Source organism: Scyliorhinus torazame, chromosome 15, assembly GCF_047496885.1.
Source record: "Scyliorhinus torazame isolate Kashiwa2021f chromosome 15, sScyTor2.1, whole genome shotgun sequence".
NCBI classification, from domain to species: Eukaryota; Metazoa; Chordata; class Chondrichthyes; order Carcharhiniformes; family Scyliorhinidae; genus Scyliorhinus; species Scyliorhinus torazame.
This window is the reverse complement of record NC_092721.1, coordinates 182172533-182190506: the sequence shown is the minus strand read 5'-3', so window position 1 is coordinate 182190506 and position 17974 is coordinate 182172533. Positions and strand designations below refer to the sequence as shown.

General features: G+C 46.2%; 1 protein-coding gene across 1 annotated transcript in view; it reads right to left on the bottom strand.

The window, feature by feature from the left end:
* gabrg3 (gamma-aminobutyric acid type A receptor subunit gamma3) overlaps window positions 1–17974 on the bottom strand; it is a 1021256-nt gene that overhangs the window by 722008 nt on the left and 281274 nt on the right. The window contains exon 4 of the mRNA XM_072477216.1: window positions 8953–9173. Coding sequence (XP_072333317.1) covers window positions 8953–9173 — 221 coding nt within the window. The remainder of the gene's footprint in view (window positions 1–8952; window positions 9174–17974) is intronic.

Below are 17974 nucleotides of genomic sequence, written 5' to 3'. Positions count from 1 at the left end.
AAGGTTGAGAAGGTGGGGCAATATTCATTGGAGTCTAGAAGAATGGGGGGGGGGGATCTTATTTAAAAATAAGATTCTGAAGATGAGGAATAATTTCTTCTCTAAATGGGTTGGTAGTCTTTGGAATTCTTTTCCACAGAGAGCAGTGGAGGCCGGGTCATAAAATCTATTCAGGGATAAGTTGGATAGATGTTTGATAGGCAAGGGAGTCAAAGGTTATGGGGACAGGCAGGAGGGTGGAGTTGAGGCGACAATCGGGTCAACCATGATCTTATTGAATGGTGGAGCAGGCTTTAGGGGTCAAATGAGCTACACCTATTTAGAACAAAGAACAAAGAAAAGTACAGCACAGGAACAGGCCCTTCGGCCCTCCAAGCCTGTGCCGACCATGCTACCCGACTAAACTACAATCTTCTACACTTCCTGGGTCCGTATCCCTCTATTCCCATCCTATTCATGTATTTGTCAAGATGCCCCTTAAGTGTCACTATCGTCCCGGCTTCTACCACCTTCTCCGGTAGCGAGTTCCAAGCACCCACTACCCTCTGTGTAAAAAACTTGCCTCGTACATCGACTCTAAACCTTGCCCCTTGCACCTTAAACCTATGCCCCCTAGTAATTGACGCCTCTACCCTGGGGAAAAGCCTCTGACTATCCACTCTGTCTCTGCCCCTCCTAATTTTGTAAACCTCTATCAGGTCGCCCCTCAACCTCCGTAGTTGCAGTGAGAACAAACCGTGTTTATTCAACAAAACCTCATAGCTAATGCCCTCCATACCAGGCAACATTCTGGTAAATCTCTTCTGCACCCTCTCTAAAGCCTCCACATCCTTCTGGTAGTGTGGCGACCAGAATTGAACACTATACTCCAAGTGTGGCCTAACTAAGGTTCTATACAGCTGCAACATGACTTGCCAATTCTTATACTTAATGCCCCGGCCAATGAAGGCAAGCATTTCGTATGCCTTCTTGACTACCTTCTCCACCTGTATTGCCTCTTTCAGTGACGTGTGGACCTGTACATCTAGATCTCTCTGACTTTCAATACTCTTGAGGGTTCTACCATTCACTGTATATTCCCTACCTGCATTAGACCTTCCAAAATGCATTACCTCACATTTGTCCGGATTAAACTCCATCTGCCATCTCTCCGCCCAAGTCTCCAAACAATCTAAATCCTGCTGTATCCTCTGACAGTCCTCATCGCTATCCGAAATTCCACCAACCTTTGTGTCGTCTGCAAACTTACGAATCAGACCGGTTACATTTTCCTCCAAATCGTTTATATATACTACAAACAGCAAAGGTCCCAGCACTGATCCCTGCGGAACACCACTAGTCACAGCCCTCCAATTAGAAAAGCATCCTTCCATTGCTACTCTCTGCCTTCTGTGACCTAGCCAGTTCTGTATCCACCTTGCCAGCTCACTTCTGATCCCGTGTGACTTCACCTTTTGTACTAGTCTACCATGAGGGACCTTGTCAAAGGCCTTATTGAAGTCCATATAGACAACATCCACTGCCCTACCTGCATCAATCATCTTTGTGGCCTCCTCGAAAAACATTTATCAAGTTAGTGAGACACGACTTCCCCTTCACAAAACCATGCTGCCTCTCACTAATACATCCATTTGCTTCCAAATGGGAGTAGATCCTGCCTCGAAGAATTCTCTCCAGTAATTTCCCTACCACTGACGTAAGGCTCACCGGCCTGTAGTTCCCTGGATTATCCTTGCTACCCTTTTTAAACAGAGGAACAACATTGGCTATTCTCCAGTCTTCCGGGACATCACCTGAAGACAGTGAGGATCCAAAGATTTCTGTCAAGGCCTCAGCAATTTCCTCTCCAGCCTCCTTCAGTATTCTGGGGTAGATCCCATCAGGCCCTGGGGACATATCTACCTTAATATTTTTCAAGACGCCCAACACCTCATCTTTTTGGATCTCAATGTGACCCAGGCTATCTACACACCCTTTTCCAGACTCAACATCTACCAATTCCTTCTCTTTGGTGAATACTGATGCAAAGTATTCATTTAGTACCTCGCCCATTTCCTCTGGCTCCACACATAGATTTGTTTGCCTATCCTTCATTGGGCCAACCCTTTCCCTGGCTACCCTCTTGCTTTTTATGTACGTGTAAAAAGCCTTGGGATTTTCCTTAACCCGATTTGCCAATGACTTTTCGTGACCCCTTCTAGCCCTCCTGACTCCTTGCTTAAGTTCCTTCCTACTTTCCTTATATTCCACACAGGCTTTGTCTGTTCCCAGCCTTTTAGCCCTGACAAATGCCTCCTTTTTCTTTTTGACGAGGCCTACAATATCTCTCATTATCCAAGGTTCCCAAAAATTGCCATATTTATCCTTCTTCCTCACAGGAACATGCCGGTCCTGAATTCCTTTCAGCTGACACTTGAAAGCCTCCCACATGTCAGATGTTGATTTACCCTCAAACATCCGCCCCCAATCTAGGTTCTTCAGTTCCCGCCTAATATTGTTATAATTAGCCTTCCCCCAATTTAGCACATTCACCCTAGGACCACCCTTATCTTTGTCCACCAGCACTTTAAAACTTACTGAATTGTGGTCACTGTTCCCGAAATGCTCCCCTACTGAAACTTCTACCACCTGGCCGGGCTCATTCCCCAATACCAGGTCCAGTACCGCCCCTTCCCTAGTTGGACTGTCTAGATATTGTTTTAAGAAGCCCTCCTGGATGCTCCTTACAAACTCTGCCCTGTCTAAGCCCTTGGCACTAACTGAGTCCCAGTCAATATTGGGGAAGTTGAAGTCTCCCATCACCACAACCCTGTTGTTTTTACTCTTTTCCAAAATCTGTCTACTTACCTGCTCCTCTATCTCCCACTGGCTGTTGGGAGGCCTGTAGTAAACCCCCAACACTGTGACTGCACCCTTCTTATTCCTGATCTCTACCCATTTACCCATATTTCTTATGATCTTTCCCAAGAATGCCGATGGGCAAATCTAGGCAGTATGGTTCTAAGTGTGACCCTGTCAGGTTGCTCCTTTCTGTTGGACAGTTCTTCTAACTTTGGCTTCAGTCTCCACTCTGCAGGGTTACCCTGGTTGGATGTGTCTTCATTCAATGGCTAAGTCATAGGTGTGTACATTTCTGTCCTGTTATTCCTTGCATAGACTCCATGCAACCAAATGGTTTGCAAGCGAATTTGGGATGACAGTTCAGAGTTCCTTTTGATTTACTTTTAGTGGTAGGTGGACGTCACTGGCAAGGCCAAAATTTGCTGCCCATTCCTAATTGCCCTTCAATTGAGTGGCTTGCCAGGCTCTTTCAGAGAGCAGTCAACCACAGGTTACACACAGGCCACACCAAGTAAGGATGGTGGGTTTCCTCCGAAAGTGAACCAGCTGGGTTTTTACCCAGGTGGTTTCGTGGTCACCATTGCCAAGGAATAGTTTTCAATTCCAGATTTAATTAATTGAACTTAAATTCCACCAGCTGCTGTGATAAAATTTGAACCCATGTCCCCAGAGCATTAGCTTGGACCTCTGAATTATTAGTTCGATGACTTTACTGCTACACCCCATCTCCCCATAAAGTCAACCAAGTTGGTGTGGGACTGCAGTCAGGTATCACCCAGGCCGGTTTAAGGATGGCAGGTTTCCTTCACTGCAGCATCTCAGTGGATCACCAAGGTCTTTATGACAATCGGACAGCTTCATGTTCACTTTTACGTGATATCAGTTTTATTTCAAACTCCCAAGGCTGCCAGGGTGGAATTTGAACCCATGTTCTCTGGAATAATAGTCCAGTAACATAACCAGCACTTTAAATGTCCAGTATAACGCAGTCTGGTGTTCTGCTTTGAACGATCTCTTCAAAGTTTTCAGCGATTAATCTGATTCCAGTAATTGTGAAGTAGATACACAGTGGGAGGTAATCCTGCAGTTATTTCACTGGCTATCACAATGTATACTTTTTAAATTTCACAATTCCTAAAATGGCTGTCGAGTTTTTTCATATACTGCCGCCCCCCCGCCCACTCACACACATAACCTGAAATGATGGGACAACTGTCTCCTGCTTGAATACAGCAAAGAAAAGTGTACTTGATATCAATTACTCCTTTGATACCATGTCATATTTAAAATCTTTCCATGGAACTTGCACGTGACGTGCTTGTGACACATATATTTATAGAAAGGCTTGACATTTCCATTAATAATCCCGATTATCCAAACCTCATTCCCTATGATCCCCCTCTTATTGGTTCCTTATACATATATTTTTTTCTCAGCTAATTGTGCTTCATATGTTAAGAACATGAGACAGGAAATAGGAGCAGGACAATACTCTGTGGCCCATGAAGCCTGCTCCGAAATTCAATATGATCATGTCTGATCTTGGGTTTCAACTCCATTTTCCCACCCACTCCGTATATCCCTTAAATCCCAAGGAGACCAAAAACTGTCAGGCCTTAGCCTTAAAGATATTCAACAATGAAGCATCCACAAGCCTCAGGGGTAGAGAATTTGCCAGATTCATAACACTTCGAGTGAAAGAATTTCCCCACATTGCATTTCTAAATGATCTGCTCCTTAGCTGGAGACTGTGTCTCTGTGATCTAGGTTCCCCATCCGGGGGAAACAATCTCTCGGTCTCTACCTTATCGGCTCCTGTAAAATCCTGTACACTTCAACGAGATGACCTCTCATTCTTCTACACTCCAGAGAATATAGACCCAATTTAGTCAGGCTCTAACGATCCTTCACTGTACCTCCTGCAATACAAGTATATTCTTCCTTAAATATGGTTGGAGGGGGAGGGAGGGGCGGGATTTTCCGGCTGTTAATGCTGACGGGACCTTCATGTCCCGCCAACGGCGAACCCCGCCACAGGTGTCCCAGCGGTGAGGGGTAGATTCAATGGGAAATCCCATTGAAAACAATGGGACCAGAAGCTTCTGCTGCCGGCCAACAGCAGGACATCTCCCGCTGCCAAGAAACGCGGCGGGAAGCAGGGAAAATCCCCCTCAATGACACTAAAACTGCACACACTGGGATGGATTTTGTGGGTTGCCCTATGCCCTGCCTTTCCAGCCCCGACTAAAATGTCAGTCGGGAGCCGGCCCAACAAAACGTCCGCCCTTGGGCCAGGTGTTTTCCTGCTCTCGCCCCAACGCTGAGAAACACGCTATCTGTTTTCATTCTGGGCCTCAGCGGGGAACTCCCTGTGAAACCGCAGTTAGTCCAATTTTCTGCACTGAGGAGCTCCGCAGTGGAAGGAGGGATTGGGACAACATTTACAAAGAGCAAAGAACAAAGAAAGGTACAGCACAGGAACAGGCCCTTCGGCCCGCCAGGCCTGTGCCGACCATTCTGCCCGTCTAAACTAAAGTCTTCTGCACTTCCGGGGTCCGTATCCCTCTATTCCCATCCTATTCATGTATTTGTCAAGATGCCCCTTAAACATCACTATCGTCCCTGCTTCCACCACCTCCTCCGGCAGCGGGTCCCAGGCACCCACAACCCTCTGTGTAAAAAAGTTGCCTCGTATATCTCCTCTAAACCTTGCCCCTCGCACCTTAAACCTATGCCCCCTAGTAATTGACCCCTCTACCCTGGGAAAAAGCCTCTGACTATCCACTCTGTCTATGCCCCTCATAATTTTGTAGACATCTATCAGGTCGCCCCTCAACCTCCGTCGTTCCAGTGAGAACAAACCAAGGTTATTCAACCTCTCCACATAGCTAATAGATCCATACTACGCAACATCCTGGTAAATCTCTTCTGCACCCTCTCTGAAACCTTCACATCCTTCTGGTAGTGTGGCGACCAGAATTGAACAGTATACTCCAAGTGTGGCCTGACTATGATTCTGTACAGCTGCAACATGACTTGCCAATTTTTATACTCAATGCCCCGGCCAATGAAGGCAAGCATGTTGTATGCCTTCTTGACTACCTTCTCCACCTGTGTTGCCCCTTTTATTGACCTGTACACCTAGATCTCTCCGACTGTCAATACGCTTGAGGGTTCTACCATTCACTGTACGTTCCCTACCTTCATTAGACCTTCCAAAATGCATTACCTCACATTTGTCCGGATTAAACTCCATCTGCCATCTCTCCGCCCAAGTCTCCAAACACTCTAAATCCTGCTGTATCCTCTGACAGTCCTCATCGCTATCCGAAATTCCACCAACCTTTGTATCGTCTGCAAACTTACTAATCAGACCGGTTACATTTTCCTCCAAATCATTTATTTATACTACGAACAGCAAAGGTCCCAGCACTGATCCCTGCGGAACACCACTAGTCACAGCCCTTCAATCAGGAAAGTGCCCTTCCATTGTTACTCTCTGCCTTCTATGACCTAGCCAGTTCTGTATCCACCTTGCCAGCTCACCCCTGATCCCGTGTGACTTCACCTTTTGTACCAGTCTACCATGAGGGACCTTGTCAAAGGCCCTACTGAAGTGCATATAGACAACATCCACTGCCCTACCTGCATCAATTATCTTTGTGACCTCCTCGGAAAACTCTATTAAGTTAGTGAGACACGACCTCCCCTTCACAAAACCGTGCTGCCTCTCGCTGTTACGTCTATTTGCTTCCAAATGGGAGTAAATCCTGTCTCGAAGAATTCTCTCCAGTAATTTCCCTACCACTGATTTCTTAAACAAAGGAACAACATTGGCTATTCTCCAGTCCTCCGGGACATCACCTGAAGACAGTGAGGATCCAAAGATTTCTGTCAAGGCTCAGCAATTTCCTCTCTAGCCTCCTTCAGTATTCTGGGGTAGATCCCATCAGGCCCTGGGGACTTAGCTAACTTAAAATTGTTCAAGGAGCCCAACACCTCGTCTTTTTGAATCTCAATGTGACCCAGGCGATCTACACACCCTTCTCCATACTCAACATCCACCAATTGCTTCTCTTTGGTGAATACTGATGCAAAGTATTCATTTAGTACCTCGCCCATTTCCTCTGGCTCCACACATAGATTCCCTCACCTGCCCTTCAGTGGGCCAACCCTTTCCCTGGCTACCCTCTTGCTTTTTATGTACGTGTTAAAAGCCTTGGGACTTTCCTTCTCCCTATTTGTCAATGACAAATGGCGTTCCGATCTCTCAAACCCTCAACTAACTACTTTTGGGGCCTTGGACCACCCCATACCCACCTCACCCATGCAGGGCATCCCCGGGCCCCATCCCCAGCATGGGGAAAATGCCAGTGTGGCACCTTGGCACTGCCAGCCTGGCACCCTGGCAGTGCCCCTACCACCTGACAGTGCCACCTGTCATTAATTGGAGTATTTGCTCCTGCACTGGACTGGCTCATTCTGTTCTGAACTGGCCTGTGATGTGGTGATGCCATTGGCTGATTTTTCCATCTCGTTGCTAGTCAGCAAGTTCCATGTTTGCTTCCCTCAAGACTCACACATCGCAATATCGACCATCTTTACTGTCATTCCTTTTGTATTCCTTCATGAGATATGATCATCTCAGGCTGGGTAAGCATTTATTGCCCATCCTTGAGGACATCAAGAGTCAACCGCATTGCTGTGGGTCTGGGGTCATATGTAGGCCAGATCAGGTAAGGACAACAGATTTCCTTCCCTACAGGACAATAGTGAACCAGATGGGTTTTTACATCAATCGACAATGGTTTCATGGTCATCTTTTAGACTTTTAATTCCAGATTTTTATTGATTTCCAACTTCACCATCTGCAATGGCAGGATTCAAAGCTGGGTCCCCAGGGCATGCCTCCCCCTCTGACAAGAGGTAAGCTTGGATTACAATTCAGCAATTATTCATAAGGCATGTTAAAAAATTAAAAAGCAGTGATCAATTTGTGTATTTTTGTGGGATGAGGGTGAATGGTGGGGAGAGGGATGAGGTTAGGGGTGGGGGGCCGAATGGGGCAGAAATAAAGGTGAGTGCGGAGTCCCACAAACTAAATCTGCCTCAGCCTCGAGCCTCTGCCATTATTCAAAGAAATTGTGACTGACCTCCAAAATAGTTCCATTGAGGAATTATGGGTCTTTGCCCCATGATCCCTTCAAACCTTTGGCCAACAAAACTCTATCAATCTCAGTTTAAAAATAACGATTGATGGAACATCAGTTGCCATTTGTTCTATATTTCCGCCATTCATTGCATGAAAAAATGATTCCCAATTTCACTCCTGAAAGGTCTGGCTCCAATTTTTCAATGGCCCGATCTGAAACTTGTAATATATTGAATACTCTGAACGAATTGCCCCTTAACTTTCTGAATTGAGGGAAATAAAATCTTAGTTTGTTTAATCTCTTCTTGCAACTTAACCACTGGAGTCCAGGTTATCATTTACATTCCGAGGGATCCCACCAAAAACCTTCATATATCATCCTCTTTTTGGTATTCTTGGGCAGAGTGGAACCTCTGTTTTGACCTTCCTCGTGGTTGCTGGCGCCCATCCCGCATGGACAGGTAAGTAATCAGGCCAGCTGCATTACATGTATAAGGATGGCTCAGCAGCACTCGTCCTGAGTCCTTAGTTGGAATGTTGAAGTGCTAATCCCCTCCAGTGGCATGTTGTAAGCCAAAACAGTACCTCAACAGATTTATCTTCTGCTCCAATTGAGCAGACGGGCCTCTTTGGAAAGGCAATTTGCAACATTTGGGGTCAATTACTTTCTTGTTTGATGCCTTTTCAAGATGCTCAGCGGGACTCACGTTAAACCTGAATTGGCTCAATTTCCTCCAAGGCCTTATGAGGACAGAGTGAGCAGGATTTCCCAGAGTAGTCATGGGGTCCCCTTGATGCAGGGTAGTGTGGCAGAAGACCCGCCCATTCCCTCCTTCCGCTCAAATTTAAAAGGCTTTGTACATGGGGTGGAATCCTGGTAGAACGAACCTTTACGCCTAAAACACGAACAACCCAAAGCTTTTAGTTATACGCAGATTGCCAGATGGCTCCAAACTCACCTCAAAGTGTACAAGATTTTCCCATCATTCCATATCCTAAGCAGCTGATTGGGTGTGGTGATCCAATGAGCGTCAGCCGTTTTGGAATTCCTGAAGATTGTGTCTGGTATCCATATAAATCCCACCATGTTGCTATTCAGGGTGATGATTTTCATTGTACTGTTGAACCGCAAGCGACTATCAATCCAAGTTTGAGCAAAGAAGATGTCAATGGTATACTCCTGCAAAACAAAGACCAGGCCTAGTAAATCCAACAGAGCTGAAGGTAGAGTAACAATGCTCCACATATGTCAAAGAAAATAACCTTTACTGAGCAGCTTTGAAAGGAAAGAATTTATTTCGGATGGTGAACCTTTTAATTTAGCAATAATTTTTTTGTGTCGTCTAAAGAAATATCAAAAATGTTTGCCAACTTTCCTTCGCTGTTTGACAGCAATGTTGTTTGGCCACGGAACAGGATTTGCTTCTGGATGGAGGGGTGAGGCGGGGTGGGAGGTGGGGTGGCGACAGAACAGTTTCTTTTTCAATACGTTCAGTCAAAGGGTTTGGTTGCCGCGAGTGAGGCATTGACCTTTATTGCCTTACCTAGTTGCCCTTCAGGGGGTGGAGCTGCTGGCCTGGACTGCTGCAGCCCATGTGGCGAAGAGTCAACTACGTTGTGAGTCTGGACTCACGTATAGACCGGACTGGGGAAAGACAACAGTCCCGCCTTCCCTGTGGAAGGTTAGTAAATCTACAGTTTCACTGTTGCCATCAGTCACATCAGCTTTTTATTCCCGATTCATTTAACTAACTTAAATTCAATTCCCCAGCTGCTTGCGGTGCGATTTGAACTCCCCTCTCACTATGATGAATCCAGGCTTTTGGGATTACTAATACAGTAACATAAACCATTATTCTACTGTCCCAGTCCCATATAGATATAATATAAATTGAGAGAGAGCTGGAGGTTAAGAAAGAGAATTATATTAGTATTCTAAATTGTGGTTTAAACATCAGAAAAAGTTGATCGAAGAGATAACTTAATGTTTCTGTTCCACTCTCAAACCTTCAACTCTCATGTATTCTTCCATATGTCTGTGAAATGCATTACCTCATTTTGTTTTTCCAACCTCCTGTTGCTACTTCTCAATTTATTTTACCTTATCTGCTCTTCACTAAGGTTTCTTAAAGAACTCAAGAAAATATTTGACCGGTGACAATAAATAAGACTCTCATAGCCGACACAAAATGTTGGAACTCCCTCCCTCACAGCATTGCGGATGTACCTGCGCCACATGGACTGCCACGGTTCAAGAAAATGGCTCACCACCACCTTCTCAAGAGCATTTAGGGATTGGAAGTAAATGCTGGCCTCGCTAGCGACACCCACACCGTGCAAATGAGTAATCGGAAAAAAAATCATTCAATGATATACAAAGAAAAGCTGGAAAATATTTTGCAGTGGTTTTGATCCCTATTCCAACCAGCAGAAACAGCGGATGGACAGTTACTTGCCGAATGAGTCAGCTTCTGCCAATTTTGGCATCAATGGACACTTCTGGGCTGGTGACTAAGCCACCCGCTCAGAGCCAGCAAAGTTGAGGAGATGGTGCTGAGCTACCAATTTGAACCCTGCAATCCATGTGGCATAGGTACACTGACAGTGCTGTCAAGGAGTTCCCATATTTCCATCCAGCGACAGTGAACATAGAACATACAGCGCAGAAGGAGGCCATTCGGTCCATCGAGTCTGCACCAACCCACTTAAACCCTCACTTCCACCCTATCCCCTAACCCAATAACTCCTCTTCAACTTTTTGGACATTAAGGGCAATTTAGCATGGCCAATCCACCTAACCAGCACGTCTTTGGACTGTGGGAGGAAACCGGAGCAACTGGAGGAAACCCCCGCAGACACGGGAGAACGTGCAAACTCCGCGCACACAGTGACCCAGCGGGGAATCGAACCTGGGACCCTGGTGCTGTGAAGCCACAGTGCTAACCACTATGCTACCGTGCTGCCCCTGAAGGAATGTGAAGGAATGACAATATAGTTCCACAGCAGGATGGTGTGTGGCTTAGGAACTCGCAGGTGTTAGTGTCCCCGTGCACCTGCTGCCCTTGGTCGCGAGGTGTTCGCAGCTCTGGGCTGGAAGGTACTGTTGATTGAGACTTGCTGAGTTGCTGCAGTGCATCTTATAGATGGTACACACTGTTTCCTCTGTGTGGAGGGAGTGTATGTTGAAATTGGTGGTTGCGGTGGCAATCAAGCGGACTGGTTTGTCCTGGTTGGCCATGCAAGTGGAGAGTATTCCATCACACTCATGACTTAGGCCTTGTAGATGGTGGACAGGATTTGGGGAATCAAGGGGTGAATTATTCATCACAGAATTCCGAGCCTCTGACCTGCTCTTGTAGCCACTGTATTTATGTGGCTGGTGCAGCTCAGTTCCTGGTCAATGGTAACCTCAAGGATGTTGACAGTGGGGCATTTGGCGATGGTAATGCCATTGAATATCAAGGGGAGATGGTTGGCTTTCCTCCTAAGTAAGAAGTCTTACAACACCAGATTAAAGTCCAACAGGTTTGTTTTGAATCACTAGCTTTCGGAGCACTGCTCCTTCCTCAGGTGAATGAAGAGGTGGGTTCCAGAAACATATATACAGACAAAGTCAAAGATGCAATACGATACTTTGAATGCAAGTCTTTGCAGGTAATTAAGTCTAAAGGTCCAGACGGAACAACTGGAGAGAGGGATAATCACAGGTTAAAGAGGCGTGAATTGTCGCAAGCCAGGACAGTTGGTAGGATTTCGCAAGCCCAGGCCAGATGGTGGGGGTTGAATGTAATGCGACATGAATCCAAGGTCCAGGTGGAGGCCGTACTCGTGTGTGCGGAACTTGGCTATAAGTTTCTGCTCGGTGATTCTGCGTTGTCGCGTGTCCTGAAGGCCGCCTTAGAGAACGCTTACCCAAGATCGGAGGCTGAATGCCCTTGACTGCTGAAGTGTTCCCCGACTGGAAAGGAACATTCTTGCTTGGCGATTGTCACGCGATGTCCGTTCATCTGTTGTTGCAGCGTCAGCATGGTCTCGCCAATGTACCATGCTTCGGGACATCCTTTCTTGCAACATGAGGTAGTCAACGTTGGCCAAGTCACACGAGTATGTACCAGGTACCTGGTGGGTGGTGTTCTCACGTGTAATGGTGGTATCCATGTCGTTGATCTGGCACATCTTGCAGAGATTGCCATGGCGGGGTTGTGTGGTGTCATAGTCGCTGTTCTGAAGGCTGGGTAGTTTGATGCAAACAATGGTTTGTTTGCGGTTGCGCGGTTTTTTGAAGGCTAGTAGTGGGGGTGTGGGGATGACCTTGGCAAGATGTTCGTCTTCATCGATGACGTGTTGAAGGCTGCAAAGAAAATGTCGTAGTTTCTCCGCTCCAGGGAAGTACTGGACGACGAAGGGTCCTCTGTCAGTTGTGTCCCGTGTTTGTTTTCTGAGGAGGCCAGTGCGGTTTTTTGCTGAGGTGCGTTGGAACTGTCGATCAATGAGTCGAGCGCCATACACCGTTCGTACGAGGGCATCTTTCAGCATCTGTAGATGTCTGGTACGCTCCTCCTCGTCTCAGCAGATCCTATATACAGAAGGCTTGTCCACAGGGGATGGCTTCTTTAATGTGTTTAGGGTAGAAGCATCTTTGGTATTGCATCTTTGACTTTGTCGATATATATGTTTTTGGAACCCACCTCTTCATTCACCCGAGGAAGGAGCAGTGCTCTGAAAGCTAATGATTCGAAATAAACATGTTGGACTTTAATCTGGTATTGTAAGACTTCTTACTGTGCTCAACCCAGCCCAACGCTGGCATCTCCACATCATTTCCTCCCAAGGGAAGGCCAGTGTGTAGAATGTCTGGAAACTGAAGAGACCTTGTCTGACCTGGCATTCCTCATTTCCCCAGCATTAAACCATTCCCCACTCCTTACACTTGAACTGATTGATTTCTGCAGGTGGACAGCTGCTGCCCATTCCAGGTAGCGTCTGGGCTGTCAGCATGTAATGAGAACTTGGTGATTGTTGTTATTTTTATGTCATAGAATCATACAATCATAGAATTTACAGTGCAGAAGGAGGCCATTCGGCCCATCGAGTCTGCACCGGCTCTTAGAAGGAGCACCCACACCTCCATCCTATCACGTAACCCAGTAAACCCACCTAACCTGCAGATCTTTGGACTGTGGGAGGAAACCAGAGCACCTGGAGGAAACCCACGCAGACACGGGGAGAACGTGCAGACTCCGCACAGACGGTGACCTAAGCTGGGAATCGAACTTGGGATCCTGCGCTGTGAAGCAACTGTGCTAACCACTATGCTACCGTGCTGCCCCATCTTCGTTTCTTTGCATACTTCCATTGGCGAATAACACAACAATGTGGGATAAATTTCAGGCTGATTGACAGACCTTGATGTAACCTCTCCTTCCGTGGTTGTAATCATCTTTATATCAACCAATAGGTGTGTTATTACAATGTGACAGGACGTTTTTATGAGCTCCAACAATCTGCAGAATAAGGGGGGGACTGGTGGCTTCTTTTTTTTTCTTCATTCACTGGGTATAGGCATCATTGGCTAGGCCAGCACTTATTGCCCATCTATGCCCTTGAGAAGGTGGTGCTGAGCTGCCTTCTTGACCTGCTGCTGGCCCTGACTATAGATACACCCACAGTGCCGTGAGGAAGGGAATTGGTGGATTTTGACCCAGCAACAGTGAAGGAACGGCAAAATAATTTCAGGTCAGGATGTTGTGTGGCTTGGAGGGGAACTTGCAGGTGATGGTGTTCCCATGTGTCTGCTGCCCTTGTCCTTCTAGGTGATAGAAGTTGCTGGTTTAGAAGGTGCTGTCTAAGAGCCTTGTGAGTTGCTACAGTAGATAGTACACACGGCTGCCGCTGTGCGCCGGTGGTGGAGAGAGTGAATGTTGAAGGTGCTTGATTAAGTGGATCAAGCGGGCTGCTTTGTCCTGGATGGCGTTGAGCTTCTTGAGCATTGTTGGAGCTGCACTCACCCAGGCAAGTGGAGAGCATTCCATCACACTCCTGTCTTGTGCCTTGTAGATGATGGATAGGCTTGGGGGAGTCTGGAGATGAGTTACTCACTGCAGATTTCACATCCTGTTCTGTTCTCGCAGCCAGTGGTTATATGGATGGTCCAGTTCAGGTTCTGAACAATGGTAACCCCCAGGATGTTGATAGTCACCCATAATCAACTGGTATCCCACATAACACCAATCTAGAGTTCACAGCCAGTGCTCCAGTGTCTAATTGGAGCTGTGTTTGTACCCTGCACCTTTTGGTTCAAAGGTAGAATTGCTGCCATTAACCCAAGGCCTACTCCGGGGAACCAACTGAAATCAATGCTTCCCACCAGAAATCCAATGGCAGTTAAAATTCCAGACCTCCTTCCCTTTTTTAAAGTTGACAAGCCAATGACAGGTCATGTGGCTGGGATTGAAGTGGTTGAAGTAGCAATGGGGGAGCAATTTGCAGACAGTGATCATAACTCTGTTAGGTTCAAGATTATTATGGTAAAGGACAAGGATGGGCCTGAAATCAAAGTTTTAAGTTGGGGAAAGGCCGATTTTAATAAGATAAGATATGATTTAGCCAGCGTGGACTGGGAGTTGACACTTTTAATGAAATGTTTAGCCGAACAATGGGATGCATCCAAGAAGGAAATAGCGAGACTACATGTTCCAATAAAGAAAAAGGGTGGGACCAACAAATCAAGTGAACCCTGGATACCGAGAGATACACAGCATTGGATAAATAGAAAAGGGGAAGCTTATGGCAGATAATGAGGGCTCAAAACAGCAGAAGTTCGAGGGGCATATAGAATGTGCAAGAGTGAACTTAAAAAGGAAATTAGGGGAGCAAAAAGAGGACATGAAAGGACTCTAGCAGGTAAAATAAAGAAAATTCCTAAGTTGTTTTCCAAGTACATTAAGGGTAAAAGGATAACAAAGGAAAGAGTAAGATCCATTGAGGGCCACGGTGGTAATTTGTGTCTGGAGCCTGAGGACATAGGTAGGGTTCTAAATAAATACCTTGTGTCATTGTTCACTAGTGAGAGGGACAGTGTGGGTGCAGAAATCAGGGCGAAGGACTCTGACAAAATTAAAGAAATTAACAAAGACCGAGACAAGGTTCTGAGTTATCCGGTAGGCATAAACGTAGACAAACCTCCAGGGCCAGGTGAAATGTATCCCAGGCTGTTGAGTGAGGCAAGGGAGGAAATAACAGGGGCTCTGGCAATAATATTCAATTCCTCTTTGGCCAAAGGAGAGGTGCCGGAGGATTGGAAAATAGCCAATGTGGTACCATTATTGAAGAAGGGAGGAAGGGATCAACGAGGAAACTACAGGCCAGTCAGTCTAACGTCAGTGGTGGGGAAACTATTGGAAGCAATTTTCAAAGACAGAATTAATCTGCCTTTGGCAGGCAGCATAGTTTTGTTAGTGGGGAAGGTCTTGTCTGACTAACCTGATTGAATTTGTCGAAGAGATGACCAGTTGTGCAGATGAGGGCAATGCACTTGATGTGATCTACTTGGACTTCAGCAAGGCTTTTGCTAAGGTCACACATGGGAGACTGATAGCAAAGGTAATAGCCTAAGGGATCCAAGGAAATTTGACAATTTGTATCTAGGCTGGCTGAGTGGCAGGAAGCAAAGGATGATGGTCGAGGGGTGTTTTTCTAACTGGAGCCTGGGCCAGTAGGGTCCCGCAGGGATCAGTGTTCTTGCCCTTGCTGTTTGTATAAATGATTTAAATATGAATGTAGGTGGATTTATCAGTAAGTTGACGGGTGGTAAAACAATTAGTGGGGTGGTAAATAGTGAGCAGGATAGCCTTCGATTGCAGAAGGATATTATGGGCTGGTCCAATGGGCTGATCAGTGGCAAATGCAATTCTATCCCGATAAATGTGAGGTGATGCACTTGGACAGGACAAAGAAGGGAAGGGAATACATATTGAGCAGCAGGACCCTGGGAAACACTGAGGATCAGAGGGACCTTGGTGTGCATGTACATCGGTCCCTTAAGGTAGCAGGGCAGATGGATGGTTAAGAAGATATATGGTATACTTTCCTTTTCTGGTAAGTTTAAGAGCAAGGAGGCCACAGCGAAGGGATTGTGTGCAGTTCTGAACCAACATTATAGGATGGAAAGCGCTGGAAAGGGTGTAGAGGAGATTTACCGGGATGTTGCCTCGGCTGGACGGTTTTAGTTATGAAGAGAGATCGGATAGAATGGGGTTGTTTTCCTTGTAGCTGGGAAGATTGACGGGGCATGATTGAGATGTATAAAATTAAGAGGGACACAGGTAGAGTAAACATAAATAAACTTTTCCACTTGGTGGAGGGATCAATGACCGAGGGCATAGATGTAAGATAAGGGGCAGGTGGTTTCAAGGGGATGTGAGAAAAAACCCTTTCAGCTAGCAAGAGGGACTGGATGACCTAGGGTTGTTTTCCCTGGAGCACAGAAGGCTGGGTGGGGGGGTGGAATTACGTGAGGCATAGATAGGATGGACAGGAAGGAACTTTTCCCCTCAGCAGAGGGGCCAATAACCAGGGGGCACAGGTTTAAGATAATGGGCAGAAGGTTTAGAGGGGATGTGAGGAAACTCTTTGTGGTAGTATGCATTAGGGGTCATGTGGGACTGTGAAGCCGTGATGTCATTGGCTGACAGATCCCGGGTCCTGGTTGGCTGTTGATCTCTAGCTCTGCCCTGAAGGCGGAGTATAAGAACCAGGAATTCTCCCCGCAGCTCCAGTCTGTTGCTGAACTGCGGGGAACGAGTCACGCTTAATAAAGCCTCATCGACTTCACCTCTATTCGTCTCTCGGGAGTCTTTGTGCGCTACACTCTTTGAGTCTGGAACTCACGTTCTTTTTAAAGGATGGTTAAGGTGGGAACCCTCACAACATTTGAGAATGAGCACTTTAAATGTCACAGCACACAAGGCTATGGGCCAAGTGCTGGAAAATGTGGTGAGAGTAGGTAGGTGCATGATGGCTGGCGCAGATACGATGGGCCGAAGAATCTCTTTCCGTGCTGTAAAAACTCTACAACCAGAATTTTCCGGCCTTGGGATTCTCTGTTCCCGCCAGCATCCCCTGGGTTTCCTGGCAGCAGCCCATGGGGTGGCTTCAATGGGAAATTGACAAGCGGCAAGCGTAGAGAATCCCACTGCCAGCGAATGGGGTGTACCGAGAATGAGGGACCAGAGAATCGAGCCCTATGACTCTTAGAGGGAGGAAGGAGTCTAGAACTTGTGTACTTGAGATGCCAAGGCATACAAGGCTATGGGCCAAATATTGGAAAGTTGTATCAGAATAGTTACGTCATTGTTTCTGACTGGTGCAGAAGCGATGGGCCAAAGAGCCTTCTCTGTGCTGTAGACCTCTAAGCCTCTGTACTTTATTGTCTGTAAAGCACTCTGGGATGTTCTGTAGTTGAGGAGGATGAATGCCTTCATTTCTTATTCAAGGCGATTCATCAGAGAATGCAAGCATGAGGGCAAAATGGATGTGGGACGTAACAATGATCTCAACCCAGTGAATAAAGAACAGCCTTGAAACACGGACTCAAAGTATATTTCTGTAATATGCAAAGCAAATCACACTTTAAGACTGAAACTGGTAAAATCTACCCGACTGTGTGAACTTTATTGTGGTGACTTGATTATGTCTTGGCTCAATTATCCCTGGTTGATGGCCAGTGGGTTCCATTCCTGAAGCATAATCAAAATGTAATCACTGCAAATGTATTGAGTGATAATCAACACTTCATTACAGAGTAATATGAGTTACTGTATGCTATAAAGTAATTAGATCCCCAACAGCACACATATTAGGCATTTGCCAACATAATGATCACCGAATTTCGAAGCATTTCATTCTATATGAAAGCATTGAGACATTTCTCAAAGGTTAGTCATTATAGAAAGAAGAAGGAAGCTTTCCTTTTTTTGTGAT